Below are 19,029 nucleotides of genomic sequence, written 5' to 3' on the forward strand. Positions count from 1 at the left end.
AAGAGTCCAGTAGCACCTTTAAGACTAACCACTTTTATTGTAGCATAAGCGTTCGAGAACCACAGCTCTCTTCGTCAGATGCATCGTTTGTCGAAGAGAGCTGTGGTTCTCAAAAGCTTATGCTACAATAAAGCTGGTTAGTCTTAAAGGTGCTACTGGACTCTTTACTATTTTGCTACTACAGACTAACACAGCTAACTCCTCCAGAAGATAGAGGGCATCTAAGGAACAGCAGGTTCAGTGACCGGAACTTCGCGGCAAGGCAAGGGAGAGGGGCTCAGATGTGCAGTCAAGGGTGCATGAGTGGGTTCAAAGCACACACAATGAATGAGTCAGCAGGCAGTCCAATTATGCTAGGGAACATACCCTGGGGCAGTACTGCCCCTTCTCCCCAAAAATATTGGCTTAATGGCTGTCTCTGGCACAAGACCAAGGACTGAGAGGATGTCTCCAGCGTGGCACAGTGGATCAGTGAGCTGTCTCCAGGGTGGGACAATAAACTAGAAAGGGTTGATAGGACCTTCCTGGGCAAAACTAAAGTTTTCTACAACTGTGGTTCTCTGAGTTAGTCTTAAAGGTGCTACTGGACTCTTTACTATTTTACTTCACTGGTGGCATGGTCGAATGAGAAATTGGTAGGAACGACCGGACCCAAAACAAGGACACGCTTCAAAACAGCAAGAGTACCAGAGCACGAATGCAAAGCATAACCTGATAGAGAATTAGGCACCGACACAAGGCAAATGCGAACTCGACACTTGGCTCCTACCACACACAATGTCAGGGCTGAGACACCCAATGAGAAAGAAGGCTCCCCCACCCGGCGATCGCTGCAGGTTCCCTTTATGTCCAGTCAATCTCTCCTGCAGGCAAAGGAGGAGGCCTCTTACCTGTATCTTTATCGGCCAAGTGAAGTTGCTGACGTAAACAAAGAAAGTGATGTTGGGATTGTTGCGGAAATCAAATTTCTCATTGGAGAAGCTGTCCTTGTACTCCTTTATTTGGCTCTTGGAAACGACGGGGATCTCCTCCCCTGCCTGGGTGCCAGCTGTTTGGGGGTGGAAAAAGAGACAGTGAAAGTCTGCTTGCCGTGCAGATCCTCGGTGATAGTCCAAGAGGGTCCCGTTATTCCTCTCGTTAGGCAGCAGCATGTGTAGGTAACAAAAGGAACGATTCCACCTAAACAAGGAAACGCCGGGTTCCGTTTCATTACCGCTGTCAAGGAAGAACACGAACTACTGTCGTAAAAAAAAAAAGTTAACATTTCAGCAGTTTGCATGAGCGTTCAAGGGGTAGGAATCGGATAAACGGTATTCGAGATAATTTGTTCCCCGGACTACCCTTACGGAATATTAAAATGCAACCTCAGCATAACATGTTACACCACCGAGCAAGCTACCAAATTCAAAACACACTGACGTATGTGCGTGTAAGGGGAAACTATGGGATATCAGGGAGGCAGGCGGCCTGTGGAGGAGAGGGGCTGTGGCTCAGCAGCAGAGCTTCCACCTGGCATGCAGAAGGTCCCAGGTTCAATCCCTGGCATCCTCAGATGAAAGGGTCAGGCAGGAGATGATGTGAAAGACCTCTGCCTGAGACCCTAGAGAGCAGCTGCCAATCTGGTTAGGCAATATTGACCTCAATGGACCAATAGCTCAATTCAGTATAAGGTAACTTCAAGTGTGAAGGCCCAGAAACTGAAGGCCAGGGGAGTCCAGAATGATGGCTGAACCTACTCTAGGCAAACGCAGTTCCAGAAGGATAGAAAATGATAGTCTGTAGTAAAACAACATTCGAGTCCAGTAACACCTGAAAGACCAACAACGTTTTTCTGGGTGCAAGCTTTTCATGGCCCTGACCTAGAAAGCCAAGGCAAGCCCAATCGTCCTAAGCTGGGTCTGCCTTCGTTTGTAATTGCAGCAGCTACTCTGGCTTCCCGTGGCATTCCAGATTAGGGTCAAGGTTTTGGTTTTAACCTATAAAGCCCTAAACGGACTGGGACCAGCATACCTGAGGGACTGCCTCTCCTCGTATGTACCCCGCAGAGTGCTCAGATCAGCAAATAAACACCTACTGGTGGTCCCTGGCCCCAGGGAGGCTTGGCTGGCCTCGACTAGGGACAGGGCTTTCTCGGTCCTGGCCCCAACCTGGTAGAACTCTCTGTCGGAGGATACTCAAGCCTGCCAAGTTATTGTATCTTTTCAGTGGGCCTGCAAGACAGAGATATGGCCAGGTGTATGGCTGAGGCCAGTCCTAGGTCCATCAAATAAGCCTTCCTACCAGTCTCCCATCAATGGGCGGGGCTACCATCTCCCCCCTCCCCCCCACATGTAAAGCTACAGCAGGATTACAGCAACTCGCATCTCCCCTCTCCTCCATGTATGGTGGGTAGGGAAGAATGAAGGGGGCTCCATCCTGGGATCTGAAACTTATGCTTATTGAGATTTCTGATTTTAGTGTGTTAGTGTTTTTATCTTTTGTATCTTTATGTATTATTGTAACCTGCCCTGAGGCCACTTGCAGGGCGGGCGGACTAGAAATTGAATGAATGAATGAATGAATGAATGAATGAATGAATGAATGAATGAATGAATGAATGAATGAATGAATGAGAGACCTCCAAGGAAGACGAGGGTTGCAGAGGCAGTCGATGGTAAACCACCTCTGTTAGTCTCTTGCCATGAAAACCCCCACCAGTGGTTGCCATAAGTCAGCTATGACTTGAGGGCACTCTCCACCACCAATCTTTCATGCGTCAAAGCTCACTTCATCAGATAGTGTGCTTTGTATCTACTTTGACTCACAAAGTCAAACTTTTGTTGGTCTTTAAGATGTTACAGGACTTCAATTATAGGCAAATGCGTGGGCGAGGGTCTCTGCTTAATAGTAATACTTTCTGGGCATTTCTTGTTCAGCTGGGATGGGGGGAGGGGCCAGGAAGGACAGCTCTCACCTGCAAAACTTGTTGACCAAGTGATGTTGAGGTTGAAGTTCTTGGAGGCATTGATAAACATGTCCAGATCTCTGTTTTGCTGAACAGAAGGGACAGAAACAAACAGAGATGAATGTCTCATACAAAGCAGGTACCATTAAGGCACTGTCGGTGGGGCTTTGACAAGAAACAAGGCCCACCCTGGACTCAGACTCCTTACGCATGCTGGAGAACAATTTCACAAAAGCCCACCCAAAATGAGTTGGAGTTGCTAAATTTCGTTTTGTATTTTTATCCCTTTATTTACTACATTTGCCCTGACCTGGACAGCCCAGGTAAACCTGAGGCTAAGCAGAGTCGGCCTTGGTTAGTAATCAGATAGTTGACCTCCCACGAAGACCGGGGTTGCAAAGGCAGGCAATGGCAAACCCCCTCTGTTAGTCTCCAGCTATGAAAACCCTGCCAGGGGTTGCCGTAAGTCAGCTATGACTTGAGGGCGCTCTCCACCAGCATTCACTACATTTAGATCCTGCTTTTCTCCACAAGGGGGACGCAAAGCAGCTTCTTTCATTGGCCTCTCTTCCGGTTTATGATCACAACAACCCTGTGAAGTAGAGTACACTGAGAGTGTGTTGCTGGTCCAAAGTCACACAGTGAGCTTCCACAGCAGATTGGAGATTCGAACCTGGGTCTTCCAGAGCCTACTCAAAAACTCTAACTGCTACACTTGCTTTCACGGGATGGCTGCTGTTGAACAGTAGCAAGCAGCCACGCCTGAGTAAGTCACGCATGTTGGATGGTTAGTGGCTCCAAAGCCAAAACAGTCCTGGAAAGGCCCCCTCCGCCATTTTATTTGACTTATTTATAGTCTGCTTTTCTCACTGAGACTCAAAGCAGATTACACAGTGTGAGCTAGTACAGTCAGTATCTTTTAAAAATACTGACTTTATTAAGAAGAACTTTTCCATAATAATAGTAAAACGTCTAGTAGCACGATGGTTGTTGTGGGTTTTCCGGGCTGTATTGCCGTGGTCTTGGCATTGTAGTTCCTGACGTTTCGCCAGCAGCTGTGGCTGGCATCTTCAGAGGTGTAGCACCAAAAGACAGAAGTCTCTCAGTCTCACTGAGAGATCTCTGTCTTTTGGTGCTACACCTCTGAAGATGCCAGCCACAGCTGCTGGCGAAACGTCAGGAACTACAATGCCAAGACCACGGCAATACAGCCCGGAAAACCCACAACAACCATCGTTCTCTGGCCGTGAAAGCCTTCGACAATACGTCTAGTAGCACCTTTAAGACTAACCAACTTCATTGTAGTATAAGCTTTTGAGAGCCACAGGTCTCTTCGTCAGATGCATGGAGGGTATGAAGAAACTGGCCAGAGATATATAGGCGGTGAGGGGAGGGGGGAGAGGGTGTAGGGAGTAAGGGCCATGTGAATGCAAATCAGTGGCAAAAGTCATGAAAGAGGTGGCGTGCGCAATCCAAGCTGGGTGTGACCCCTTCCCTCTGTTGCTGAAACTGAATAGAATGCCTGAAGGCAGTTACTTCTGGTAATGTGATAAACATCCAGAGTCTCTATTCAATCCAAGTCAGATCACCACCTATACATCGCTGGCCAGTTTCTTCATAACCTCCATGCACCTGACGAAGAGAGCTGTGGTTCTCGAAAGCTTATGCTACAGTAAAGTTGGTTAGTCTTAAAGGTGCTACTGGACTTTTTACTATTTTGCAACTACAGACTAACACGGCTAACTCCTCTGAATCTGTAATAATAAAAAGACAACATAGTAAAAAAGAAAAAAAAATTCTACCAAAACAGTAAGAGAGAAAATAGAAGAAATTAGGAACAATTAACAATTTTCTCTGTGAAAAGATACATAGAGATTGCACAATATACCCTAACTCCAAATTTACCCCTTGTCATTGATATTATATATTAATTCCAAGTTAGTCCTGGATGATTACATGTCCTTCCCCTCTAAAAAAAGCAATGCCTTGAAAAATGCCATAGCAACAGATAGGTTCATACGGGAGTAGGCAGTTCTTCATATATGCTGGCCTCAAGGGCTTTAAAGGCCAATATCAGGACCTTGTAACGGGCTCAGAAACAACCAGTTGTAGATGGACCAAGACTGGAGTGATGTGACTCCTACAACCCACTCCAGGAAGCATCCTGTGTGTACCATTCTGTACCAACGGAAGTTTCCAAAGGCAATCTCATGTAGAATGGTCTGCAGTAATCTAATCCATGGTTTTTGAATAATTCCCTTCTTTCTAAGCAATACAGTCTCAGGGGACCAATATTTTGATTCCCAGCATTCCTGTGAAAGCTTATGCTACCACTAGCAAGTATACGAGAAGGCGATTTCCCTCCTATTGATAAGGGCAAAGGTGATCAGGAAGTTATTTACTTTGGTTTTAAATGGGGTTATTCTTCCTGGAAAAGATCGAGTTTGCAGCTTGGGAGTACTGCTAGACCCAGCTCGGCAGATAGATGCATAAGGAATAGGAGTGTGCGCTTCGGATTTCCGATTCGGGTTTTTAACCTGAATCGGGCCCAATTAGGAATGATTCGGTATTTCCGAACTGGGCCCAGCACTGCTTGATGTTTGCAAACAGCAAGAAAAAGTGCTGCAGCTGCTGCCGCTCTACGGAAATGTTCCAAAGAGGCTTAAATACCCTCTTTGAGTAAACTGAATCTTTTGGGGGTGCACACCCCTAACAAGGAATACCTCTAGTGATTTCCATCTGCTGCTGTGGCCCTTCCTTGACAAGCCTGATGGGTCCACAGTGACCCCCGCTCAGGTAAAGTAATTCATTATGCATGGGGCTGCCTTCGGAAGAGTGTTCAGAAATTTCAGTTACTACAGCTTCACTGGCACCAGTGCCTTACCACCTGAACACAGAATTAAACACGATCTGGAAACAAGGACTGTTTCTTATTCTACTACTCCTTTAGTTCTATAGGAGAAAATTGGCTTTATTTATTTACTTTGTTTATGGCCCACCTTTCTCCCTAATAATGACCCAAGGTGGTTTACATAATTCTCCTCTCCATTCACACAACAACCCAGTGATGCAGGTTAGGCTGAGAGGGTGCAACTGGCCCAAGCTTCCATGGCAGCATGGGGATTCCAACTTGGGTGTCCCAGATCCTAGTTGGACACTCTAACTACTATACCAGGCTGCCTTTGAGAAAACGTCGCTAATTCAGCCCACAGTTGACCTCCCATTGAAGCAATGCCCATCCTACTGGGAAAACCAGAAGGCTGCATGACAGACCACAATAGCTGCCAACAAGGAAGCGTGCGGAAGATCACGTAACGGATGAGAATGCAATACCGCCCCCCTCCCCACTTATTCCTCCATACATGACAGTAATTTGCCATCTCTGAAATTTAGACAGCAGTCTGTAACTATCCTGTTTAAAAGCTACTTGTTCTAAGTGACCCACACAATGAAACATAGCAACCAAGGGTAATTACACACTGTCTGAAGAAAGACTTCATGTTCAAGTTGCCCTGGGGACAAACAGAATTTCTCAGCTAGAGTTCCCCACTAGCAAAAGTCAGAGTAATAGTAACCTCTTCACAGTACCAAGCAGCGAGAAAAAAAAGAGCATCTGCGCAATACGCAGGGGGGAAGTCCATCTCTGCACAGAATACACACTTCACACACTTCATCGGCCACGGAGAATAGAGACATTTTAATGAGAGACGTGAAGCACAGTGAAGAGAATTTACTAACCTCATCAGGCGTGGCTACAAAATTGATTGCCGTATAATAGCGATCATCTTCTTGGGAAAGGCTGAAGGTGAACTGATAGTCAATAAGGAGAGTGTCTGTCCAAAAGAACACAAAAGAGAGTTAGAAGCTTTCTTGGACTAACGCCACATGCAACAGAAGGCTGGCATGGCGAAACATGCCGAACACCCCCACTCTGCTGCAGGAAAATGTACACACAATACATACAGAAGGGAGGAACGAGGAGGACAAAATGCTATGGCGACCCACAGAGCCAGAAAGCAGCCAGTTCAACTCTTGCTCCAACTGTGACTTCATCAGGTCACTTAAAAGGTAAAGGTGCAAGCACCATGTCATTACTGACCCATGGGGAGACGTCGCATCACGACGTTTTCTTGGCAGACTTTTTATGGGGTGGTTTGCCATTGCCTTCCCCAATCATCTACACTTTACCTCCAGGAAACTGAGGAGTCATTTTACTGACCTCGGAAGGATGGAAGGCTGAGTCAACCTTGAGCCAGCTACCTGAACCCAGCTTCTGCCGGGATTGGTCGTGAGCAGAACTTGGGCTGCAGTACTGCCGCTTACCACTCTGCGCCACGGGGCTCTTTCACTTAAAAGGATAATCTCTCTCAACCTTGGCTGCACATCAGCAGTATGGAGATAATACTGATGTACCTTAGAATCATAGGGTTAGAAGGGACCTCTAGGGTAATCTAGTCCAACCCCCTGCACAATGCAGGAAATTCACAACCCGCCCCCCAAACACACACCTCCCCCAGTGACCCTCTGGCTCCATGCCCAGAAGATGGCAAAACACCATCAGGATCCCTAGACGAATTGGCCTGGTGAAAATTACTTCCTGACCCCAAGGTGGCGGTCGGCCTTACTCTGGGCCTGTAAGAAGGGGCCACGAGAACTAAGCACCCATGCAACCCTTCATGCCTTTAATTGGGCTGTTGTGAAGACTGGTGAATGGTGAATTGTTTTGAACAATCTTACAGCCAAGAGTCGAACCTTATGGAGCCTGCATAAGGAACTTCTGAAGCGCCTCTGGCACCAAGGAGTTGGAGTAAAGCCTGCTTGGGGGGGGGGGGGGGGTATTTGCTGTCAAGTCACCTCCAACCTATGGTTACCCTATGAATGAAAGACCTCCAAAACATCCTAGCATTAACAGACTTGTTCAGATCCTGCAAAATAGAGGACGTGACTTCTTTTATTGAGTTAAGCCATCTCGTTTTAGGTCTTCTTCTTTTCCTGCTGCCTTCCACTTTTCCTAAAATTATTGACTTTTCCAGAGAATCTTATCTTCTCATGAAGTGACCAAAGTACGACAGCCACAGTTTTGTCATTTTAGCTTCTTGGGAGAATTCAGGCTTGATCTGATCTAGTACCCTACTTATTTGTCTTTTTAGCCGTCCTGGTATCTGCAAAACGCTCCTCCAGCACCACATTTCAAAGGAATCACTTTTGCTTTCGAGAAGAGGTCCTACTTGGTTTTGCAGGATTTGAGTCCAATGGCACCTTAGAAATGAACAAGATTCCCAAGGTACAAGCTTTCAAGGGTCAAAGCTCCCATCTTCAGATGTTTGGTTTTGGTTTCCAAGAAGGGGGGAGGGCATCACTTCCTTCACAGGCAGAAGCAGTGGCTTCCAAGCCCAGACACTTAACCGTGTGTGTCTAGGAGAGCTGGGATACACCCCGCCCCCCCATGAACCCAGGGCGATGCCAGTCAGTCAGCTGCCACAGTTATTTTATGTTCCATTTAAGACCCATTGGATTCTCTCCCCAAGGCTGAAAAAACAAACGCTCACCCACCGACAGCACTTGCTGCTATAAATAACAGACTAAGATACTATCATTAACAAAAGTTACTTTTTCTTTAGAGGGCTCAGTGGCAAAATGTGCTGTACACAATTATTTACAAAGTACAAACATGTACCCATAATTCAAAGTCCCAAATACAAACATGGATATCACAACGTCCCTTCGAGGTAGTCTCATAGAGCTATCAAAGTCCGTCTACTGGCATGGATTCTTGCTTGAAGAGTTCTAGACTCCCTCTAATTGATATGCAGTAGGTTCAAAATGCAGATCAAATGAAGCAAGGGAACCCCAAAAGCACCAAAGGGACAACTCCAGGCAAGTGTGACGTTGTAGCTGAAAGTGAACTGACTGTTAATGTTTTATTCTTTGGTCTCCAAATCCAGGTGAAAGTCAAGATGGAAAAATAGAGGGATAAACCCAGCAGGGGGTTCCCCAGGCTCTACAAGCCGCCGGCTCGTTCTTTGAGCTTCTTTCACGGAATATCCACTTCATCGGGGGCCACTTCTGCACCACCAAAAGAGTCACACAATTCCATAATGCATTCAAAAACGTTCATGTGCGTTCATTCAATGCACTGCAGGCTAAATAAATGTTGACTATTAAATGTTAGTATCGATTATAACAATACTCAGCTATCCAAGGAAGGTTCTTATTTGCTGAGGGAAAGCCTGGGCTTAGCTCCACCAGGGACCTCGAGCCAATCGTGAAGCCAGGCACAAAGCAGTGGGGCTTTCAAGAAAAAAAGTGAACAGCCTGCTCCTTGACATCTTGAATGGGCTGCAGCAGCCTTGGACACAGGTAAAGAAGGCTGGAACGAGGCAGGTGGAGAGGAGAGGTCGACTTTAATCCTACCTCTAAGCCACAATCCTACTCTTTCAGACACGAGATCCATTCATTCAGGGAAGAGTGACTCCATAATCCCGGACTGGCAATATGGCTGCCCGACAACACCACAATCTAAAGTGAGCAAGATCCAAGTCCAGTAGCACTTTTTCCAGGGTATAAGCTTTTGAGAGTCAAAATTCCCTTCATCAGACACAAAGACAACTGAGGAAGGGAGAGCTGACTCTCGAAAGCTTATATCCTGGAAAGCTTGTTGGTCTTTAAGGTGCTACTGGACCCAAATCTTGCTCTTCTACTGCAAACCAACACAGCTACCTGGCTGAAACAGTCTAAACTGAAACTCACTCCAGACAGTTGGGTTCAAGATCTGGTGGCCAATCAAGAATGAGGGAAGGGAATGAAAAAACTAGGAGAAGAGATTTCAAGATGGGTCTGACATAATGAAGACACCCCAGAAAGGGATTTCCGCATGGCAGAAAGGAACAGATTCGCTTAGTGCCTTCTACGTCCTTGGTCACACTGCTGCCACAACCAAGTACCAAAATTATGTACGGACAAAAGAAAAAATAGTTTGTACTCACAGTAGCATGTTCCCTTCAGAGGATTGCCCTGGTACCGGTTTTCAACCTCGCACCTAGAAGAAAGACCATTAACAGCGTTGGCCCTCTGCCTCGATTTTCTCTCGAGGCTGAACCCATGAAGCTTTCTCTTTAATTTCCTTTAAGTCATTACCAGCCAAAGCAAGGAAGGCAACTGCTTCTTATTAAAAAAAATAAAAGCATGAAGTTTAAATATGCGATGACTTAACTAAAAAACCACAGAAGACAAAAACAGTGAAAGAAGAAGACTGTAAGTAGGAACACATGCGGGAGAACCTTGGCACCATTTTAATAATCTGAGCACTCTCGAAGAATATGAAAGCCCCCGAAACATGTGTGTTGAATTCTAAAAACTTTTAAAACAGAACTCTATAGCAGACGCCAAGGTGGAGGAGAGCGACAAACCTGATGGTTGAGTTCACAAAACTTCTTACAGCGCATTCAAACCACTGCAGGTTGAAAAGAGGGCCAGCCCTGTCTCTACGGGTCAAAAAGGACCCGTCTCTTGAGAGGTGCCGTTAACACTCGGCCTCACTGGTAACATCAGGGGCACTCCGTCCTATGAAGAGGATCTTCTCCAGGTGCGGGAGACCAACAAGGCTGGTCTGTTAGTAGACTTGAATGACTGGGTGGATTCCTGAATGCCCCTGGGGAATTTCTGGATCGTACAAGCCCAGATTTGTATTTCTTAACTGTGGCCACATCGCAAGGCAAACCAATTTTGAAACAAACAGCGCTTTGCGAAGCAGTTTGTAACGCGACATAGGCGACGGCTGCTCCATGGGGAAATTATGTATCTTTGAGTCTCTCTACACGAGATGCCTTGACGTGTTTGTCAAGTGTAGGGAGACGCAATGTCAGCTGGGAAGCGTAAGTTTAAAAGACAGAGCTGATGGCGATAGCGCCTCAGAGGGTCTGTCAATTTCATCTTCGTTTCCCCAAGGGCTCTGATCAGTTTCACTTCTCCAGTCTAAAACTGTGTGGGATGGCGACCAGTGGGTAGCGAGGAATGGAGATGGGCTGGAGCTGCCTTCCAGAGCCAAGCTTGGATATGGAGAGGTTCTAATGGGCTGAAGTTTCCCTTCTGGCATTTCACAGCCCCTTCACACAGCTCCAGTGCATAGCAAAGCCTCTGCCCTGCCGCCAGCTCTGCCTTTTTAAACTACCCTTCCCAGCTAACATTGCGTCTCCTGACACATGTTCTTCATGTGTCAGATGTTTTGTGTAGAGAGACTTTTTGTACTGCAGGCTATGCCAAAAGGTTTGGGCCAGCCTGACACAGTCCTATGGATCCAGGCCTAAACGTTTTCTTTACACTGTCCGCACCCACAAGCACTGGGTCAGATTTCAGTTTGGTGCCGGAGCTGCTACTCACAGTTGACATTCTTCTCCTTTTATTCCTTTTGTGGTGCAGTGGCACTTCCCAGAGTTCGCATTACAGATCGAAGCGTGGCCATTGCATTTGCAAGCTGGGGGGGAGAGAGAGAATGTGCAAGCTTAAATATAAATATAGACAACTTGCTAACAAGCAATTAAACCATTTAGTCGGCAGCGTGGGTGGCTTCACTGCTTGCTCTGTGATATTACACAAAATGCTGAATTTTGCGTGCCGCTTTTATCACGTCGTGTGCGTGTGAAATGCTTAAAAATACTCTGAACGTCCTCAAGGAAACTCAAATAGTCCTGAGAGAGTAACAACCCCCAAAGGGTTCAATGTTCGGCCAAATGGTAAGCAATACCTTGCCATGAAGCAAGCTCCAGGAACGGTTATGAAGTATAGCAAAGAAGTCAACAATACGGGCACAATGTCTTTGTTAAATGCCCGTTGTTGAGAACACAAGACTCAGATGTTCTATCAATGTGTGGATTTGATTTCCCCTTAACTATCATCTGTTGGCAACATGTTTTGCATTTGTACTTCACTTTTCTTCCTTCCTGGAGCACGTGGTGGCAGGCATCTAATTCCCCGATGGGACTATTCAGGGTCAGATCCAAATTTGCTTCAGTTCAAGCAAGGTTCTGGTATTATCATGCCTTTATACCATGCACTGGGCTCAAAATAATGATGTGTACTTTAACAAGATGCCTATTTTTGCTGTATGTGGCCAATCAACACCAGCAGAACTGAATATAACTTTTGTGCATATTCACTGAAGTTGGTCTATCAGCAGTCTGCAATTCAGCAGGAGAGTTTCAAATTCAGCTTTCTGAGAACTTCAGTTATTCTCTTTTAAACGCAAGGTTCTAGCCCTTACTGGCTGCAAAACGATGCTTGGAAGTGTATGCCCAATGCAACTCAGCTGAACCGGAGAAGCTGTGATTGAGTAGCAGAGCACTTGCATTACGTGCAATAAACTCCTGGTCCAATCCCCAGCATTTGTAGTTAAAACATCTTCAGTAGCCAATCTTGGGAAAGATCTTTCTCCGCTTTAGACCTTGAAGGAACAGGCAGCTCCTCATGGCCATACAGACATAACTTGCAAGAGGAGCTAAGCAAGATTTCCAGCAGAGAGGAGAATGGGGGCTCCAGTGCAGGGCGTGCTATGCTTTATCTACACTCCCCACGGTTGGCAAATCCAGAATCAGTTATGCAAAAAAAATAACAATTAAGCAGAATTGTTGCAGTAAAATTGCAGTTAAAATTGTTGCAGTAAAATTGTGCAGTAACGCACAATGCAGTAAGTAATACTAAGCGGTATAAAGCAATACATTTGAATTCTAGGTGAACTTCTAAACTTTGCCTGAACTGTCTGTGTGTTTGTTTCAGAATGTTAAGTAAGCTAAAACAGGTGTGCTTTCATCTTTGACAGCCAATTAAAAATAGCGGACTCTATCTAAATTAATATTCTTCTATCAGAGAATAGACCAATAGTGATCTACCAACTCTTTCTGTCATTACTCACAGATTTATAGTTTTGTTTTGCAAGTTGGATATAATGTCATTTGTGGCTAAGGAGGTTACACAGTAGAAATTATGAATATTTAATGAAGCATTAAACCAATCACAGTTTGTTTGTGTTAGCACATGAAAAAGATTTTAGATATTTGCATAAGATAACCTATAAAACATGCAAATTCAGATAGTATGTTAGAGTTCTGATTGGAAGAAATCTCATGAGAATCCAGGTGAGATTTTTATCTTTGCATTGTATGCTATGGGAATCTTAATGCATTTCACAGAAACTCTGATTGTTTTAAACTTAAGAGTTTATTAGGAAATGTTAACAAACCTAATACTTATTGCCCTTCTCTGGTCATAGATCCAGAGGAGTTAGCCGTGTTAGTCTGTAGTGGCAAAATCAAAAAGAGTCCAGCAGCACCTTTAAGACTAACCAATTTTATTGTAACATAAGCTTTCGAGAGCCACAGCTCTCTTTGTCAGATGCGACCGTCAGCTTATGCTACAATAAAGTTGCATCTGACGAAGAGAGCTGTGGTTCTCGAAAGCTTATGCTACATTGAAGTTGCATCTGACGAGGAGAGCTGTGGTTCTCGATAGCTTATGCTGCAATAAAGTTGCATCTGACGAAGAGAGCTGTGGTTCTCGAAAGCTTATGCTACATTGAAGTTGCATCTGACGAGGAGAGCTGTGGTTCTCGAAAGCTTATGCTGCAATAAAGTTGCATCTGACGAAGAGAGCTGTGGTTCTCGAAAGCTTATGCTACAATAAAGTTGGTTAGTCTTAAAGGTGCTGCTGGACTCTTTTTGTTATTGCCCTTCTGTGTTCTGTTTTTGGAGGATTTATATTAATAACCATATATATTTTGATAACTCGCTTCGTTAAAAAACCAGAGTGTAATTTCAACAGAGGAAATAAATACATTCCAGAAAGGTGTCTGCGTACTTTGATGAGAAGGAGCAAAGCAAGAAGGACCTGATAAGCAGAACTGGTTCAAACAACAGTCCTGTTTGACAGACCTTACTAATTGCTGAAAGCTATCCAAGAGGAAAAGATAAAACCTTTCTTTTGAGATAAATAGGATCTTTGGTAAGGCACGGATAAAAGAGTCCGTTACAGAATTATGCAAAGGGAAAGCACATACATGCACTCGGCTTGCATAAATTGTGCAAGTCACAGAATTCAGCTTCTCTTTGTGCAGAACTTGAGTTTCTTTTTTGAGCACCGCGCAGGTACGCAGCCTTGGCCACTGCCGAGAAGTAGGCAATGGAGGCGGTGCCCTGAAGGCAAGGAGGGGCGAGGGGGAAGACCGAAGACCGAACTTACGTTGGCAAGTCCCTCCATTAGTGGGGTCTCCATAGTAACCAGAGATGCAGGTCTCACAGTGCTTGCCGGTGGTCAGGTTTTCACACTTCTCGCAGATGCTCTCGTTGATGCATTTGCTGTGCCCGTTACACTGGCAGGCTGGAGACAAAAGGAAAGCTCAGCAGGGCGACACCTGTGCCATCTATTTTATCATTTGTTATCCCAAACCCTGTGCGGGGGGGAGGGTCCTTGATGCTCCGTGCTTCAAGAAGTAAAACGGGTTCATACAAGACCGGCTGGCAGCTCAATCAGGCATTCGCAACTCTGGTTGTGCTATCACATCGAGAGCCATCCAGCAACGATGAACGGAAACCGTGGGGCGCAACCACAGGGTAGACTGCATCTCCTGCATTCTACAATCGCACTTAGTTGTCCTAACAGGGAAGCGGTGGGACCCAGGGAAGAAATCTCTGCCCCCTTTTTTCTAACGAGTTACCCGCCCGTAAACAAAGACGTTCCCATCTTCTTCTCTCCCCCACTGAGCTACAGGAGAACCAACTGATTGTTTTTTAAGAACTTGAGACCAGAAATCAAATTCGAAAATCCTTGCTGGAACCTGAACAATGGCTGCCTTTCATATTCTTATGAATGCCAAACTGAAGATTTGCTTTTTGCGTCCAAAGTGGGCTTTTCAGGGAGAACGCTTTCCCCCAAAGCCCTTAATCCTACCTTCTATATGGCTTTTCGCCCCCACGTACACTGCTGCAGCATGCTCCACCCCCCCCCAAGCCATCCCAACAATTGGGGATAACAACACTACGTACTTCAGCTTCACAACACTATACAGCTATTCAGATATAGCTGTGTGTGTTTATCACTAAAGGAAACTCAGAATAAGCACAACGCCACTTGTTCTGATCACGTAATCGTAGCCAAAGACTATGATGAGAACCGAGCAGTTTGTTAGGCCTTTCACAAAACGATGGCCCTGCCAAAAAAAAAAAATTCAACAAGGAAAACTAAACCGGTGCTCCATTTAACTTCAGCTCAGTCCTAATCCTTATGCCTGTTTTTGTTTTCCTAGCGGTTGAAGTCCTTGACATGACTGGCTGGCTTCTTTTCACTTTCCTCTATACATCGCCACAAAAAATGTTACATTGACGGAGTTTCTCGCTTAAGACTGCACAGCCGTACGGCACCAAGTTGGTCCAGAATAAACTATCTGCCTCCGGTTCCATATTTAACCAATCCCTGAATGAATGAAATGCAACCCTGACACAGGGCCAAAGCAGACGAGACGGCAGCTCAGCATTTGCCCTGGGGACTTGCCTCCATTTGAACAGTGCCACAGGGCCGGATTCTGGTTGGGACCATGGCAGCAAAGGGAGAGAAGTGACGCTCTTCCCCCTGCACTGTTCTTCTGACCTGAAACAATGGCGGAGCACGTCAGCAAAGAGCAGCCCCCCCCCCCACTCCCCGTGCCATTTAAGATTGGAAAAACAGCATGGGGTGGGGGAGGCACAAGGCTCTCCTCTGCTTGCACTACTGCAGTCCTGACCTGAATCAAGCCCCTGCCACACTGTAAAAAGGAGTTCCCCACCGGGAACTCACTCTACAAAACAGAGGTGCATCCCAATGTCGAAGTCGGAGACACCATCTTGTCTAGTTTGGCCCTGAGAATAGAGCTGCGGAGATTTAAGGTTCAGCTAGGTACCTTAAAGGTTCAGCTAGGTACCAAGGTCCATCAAATAAAAGCCTCCCTACCGGTCTCTCGTAAGTGGAGGAGCTATAGCCATCTGCCCCCCATCACATGCGAACTGATCCCTGTAGCCTGTAGATCAAGTTACAGGAGGATGATACCAACTCGCCTCTCCCCTTTCTCCCCTATGTATGGTTGGTAGGGAAGAACGAAGGGAGCACCAGCTTGGGATCTGAAACCTACGTTTATTTGATGACTCTGATTTTAGTGTGCCTAATGTTTTATCTCTGTATTAATAGCAGCTTTGCTAGCACTGAGATCTCGAACACGCGCTCTTCAGTAAGTTACCTGGACAATGAATGAAGGACCAGGTATAATTGTTGGCAGCGAGACACATGCTGGCATTGACGTCGGGTTTCAGGTAGGATTTCCCTGTGGGTGGCGGAGAGGGAGCCGGGATCTTCATCGGACCTCGGAAAGAACCTTCGATGCACTTTCCCTTGCCGGTGTTGCTGGGGTCCGTACACCAGCCGCAACCAGGCTGCTCCAAACAGTGTGCGCAAGTGAAATAGCCGGAACAGTTTTCAGCTGCGAGGGGAGACGTGGACAGAGGGACATCAGAGTTAAAGAACAAATCACACACTTGAAGGTTGCACATGCTGGCTTACTTGTTTCAGGTAGCCGTGTTAGCCTGCAGCAGAAGAGCACGACCAACAAGATTTCCAGGGTTATCAGCTTTTGAGAGTCAAAGCTCCCTTCATCGGATATAAGGAGTAATGGAGATCCCTCAGCCCTCTAATTCAGTGTTCTCTTTCCCACAGCAGCCAACCAGATGTGACGGTCAAAGCCTCCCCTTGTTGCTGCCTGCCCCATCCCCGCCTGACTGCTGTAGCCCTGGCGTATTAAGTTCAGATATCTGCTAATCAACAACAACAACATTTATGAATACAGTCTAGGATCAGCACAGAACATCCAAAACAATTCCTTTAAATAAGACACACAAAATTACAGCACATAAAACATGGTTTATACATAATTTAGACGTAAAATTCTTTGGAAAGAGATAATATTTGTTAAAAATTCGTTATACTCCTTACTACTTCCTTATAAATCTTACACACCATAGTGAGAAATCTACTAGCATAGGGAGCAGTAATCAATGGATTAACACTTAAAAGCAGTTTCCTGATAAGTTCCTGATAAGGTACTCTGGTAATTTCAAAGGTTACAGTTCAACCTATTTATTACTAGTTTGATACCCGTGCTTCACTACAGTATATAACTACTTTAAATCCAGTTATAAGACTTATGGTTATGTAACATTTTTTGCTGGGGGGGGGGGTGAGTTGGTTTTGTAGTATAATAGCATAGTGGCTGAACTTTCCAAAGGTGTTTGAATAAAGCGAAGTGTGGAACCTCCCGAGGAAGCCGAGGAATGGGCTTCCCGAGGATGCCCATTCTACTGAGGGACCACTCTGTCAGGAAGTTCTTTCTAATGTTTACCCGAAAAGAGCGAGCCTGTTTGGTATAGTAGTTAAGAGTGGCAGGACTCTAATCTGGAGAGCCCGGTTTGATTCCCCACTGCTCTTGAAGCCAGCTGGGTAACCATGGATCAGTCACAGCTTCTCGGAGCTCTTTCAGCCCCACCCACCTCATGATGACCGTCATGAGGATAATAAAAACACACTTTGTAAACCTCTCTGAGAGTTAAGTTGTCCTGAAGGGCAGTATATAAATCGAATGTTGTTGTTGTTGTTGTTGTTGAAAACTCTTTTGATGTAATTTCAACCCCTTGGTTCTGATCCGACCTTCTGGAGCAATGGAAAACAACTCTGCACCATCTTCTATATGACAGCCCTTCAAATACTTGAAGATGGTTATCATATCACCTCTCAGTCGTCTCCTCTCCAAGCTCCTTTAACCTTTCCTCCCATAACTGCTCTGAACACTTGCTATCCCAGCCAAGGAACCACACTGTGCTACAAGACACACATACACAGATGAGGCACTTCCCCCTTTGCAAGAGAGTAAGGCATCAGGCTATGTGGACTGTCTTTCCAAGACAGAAACCCTTTGGGAACAAACTACCCCATCGCAACAGCTCTGATCCCAAAAAAGAGATCACTTACGCGGACAATTGCTCGCAGTGTGCCACTCCATGCATTGGCCGAAAGGAAAGGAGGCCACGTAGGCATTTGCATCCACGCACTGCTTCTTGTTGCTGCACCACATACATTCAGGGTTGCTGCTGGTACACTCGCTACACACCATCCTCGAGGCGCAGGGGGTCCGGCACTGCTTGGCACTATAGTTAGCTGTGCACCAAGAAACACGGGATTATTATGAGAATCTTTCAGCGGGTAAGATGCTTCTACAGGCCTTTCCGTTTTCTCCTGCTGCTTGAGGAATTGAAGAGAGTATTCACCTGAACAGGTAAGGAGGAGGAGATGATATTTCTCCTCCCAGATCTAAGCTGCTGCCAAATCCTGCAACTTTTTTCCTGGCAAAGCCCCTTCACGGCCTTTACTGCGAAAGCCATTATCTGTCCCCTCTCCTGTAGCCCAGTAAATCCTCCTTCACGTCGTCATTCTTTCCCTCCCACAGCTGATTCAAAATAACCTCTGACGCTTGGTTCGGTGTTTCCCATAATTAAAAGTAACTTCCTGACAAACTAGGGGTGTACGATTCGGGTTTCGGATTCGGGTAAAGTACCCGAATCGGACCTGATTCGTAATCATTTGGAAACTGCAAATCGGAAACTGCAGATCCCTGCCAAGCAACTGATCCAGCCGGTGGGGGTTTATATGCCTTTTTTTCCGTGCCACTGCGAAGCTGGCTGCTAAGGTGGTGGAGGAGCCGGCTCCAGTCTTCCTCACAGACCAGCTGGCCTCTGCTCCAGCGGAGTGGGCCCTGCAGGAGCCGGCTCTGCGCTTCCCCACCACCCAGCTGGCCACTAAGGCAGTGGAAGAGGAGGCACGGGCCCCGCAGGAGCCGGCTTGGTGCTTCCCCGCCACCCAGCTAGCAGCTAAGGCAGCAGAGGAGCCAGCTCTGGTCTTCCCCGCAGCCCAGCTAATCACTAAGGCGGTGGAGGAGGAGGGGCAGGCCCCACAGGAACCGGCTTGGTGCTTCCCCACCACCCAGCTGGCCGATAAAGCGGTGGAGGAGGCGGTGCAGACCC

General features: G+C 46.2%; 1 protein-coding gene across 2 annotated transcripts in view; it reads right to left on the reverse strand.

Moving 5' to 3' along the window:
* The window catches only part of ATRN (attractin), a 220,333-nt gene that overhangs the window by 83,644 nt on the left and 117,660 nt on the right, over positions 1-19,029 (reverse strand). For both annotated transcript variants that reach the window (XM_054990039.1, XM_054990040.1), the window contains exons 17-24: positions 17,981-18,166; positions 16,200-16,439; positions 14,174-14,311; positions 11,324-11,417; positions 9,931-9,983; positions 6,683-6,777; positions 2,954-3,032; positions 891-1,048 (exon numbers count right to left, since the gene is read on the reverse strand). In XM_054990039.1, coding sequence (XP_054846014.1) covers positions 891-1,048; positions 2,954-3,032; positions 6,683-6,777; positions 9,931-9,983; positions 11,324-11,417; positions 14,174-14,311; positions 16,200-16,439; positions 17,981-18,166 — 1,043 coding nt within the window. The remainder of the gene's footprint in view (positions 1-890; positions 1,049-2,953; positions 3,033-6,682; positions 6,778-9,930; positions 9,984-11,323; positions 11,418-14,173; positions 14,312-16,199; positions 16,440-17,980; positions 18,167-19,029) is intronic.

Source organism: Eublepharis macularius, chromosome 10, assembly GCF_028583425.1.
Source record: "Eublepharis macularius isolate TG4126 chromosome 10, MPM_Emac_v1.0, whole genome shotgun sequence".
Taxonomy (NCBI): Eukaryota; Metazoa; Chordata; class Lepidosauria; order Squamata; family Eublepharidae; genus Eublepharis; species Eublepharis macularius.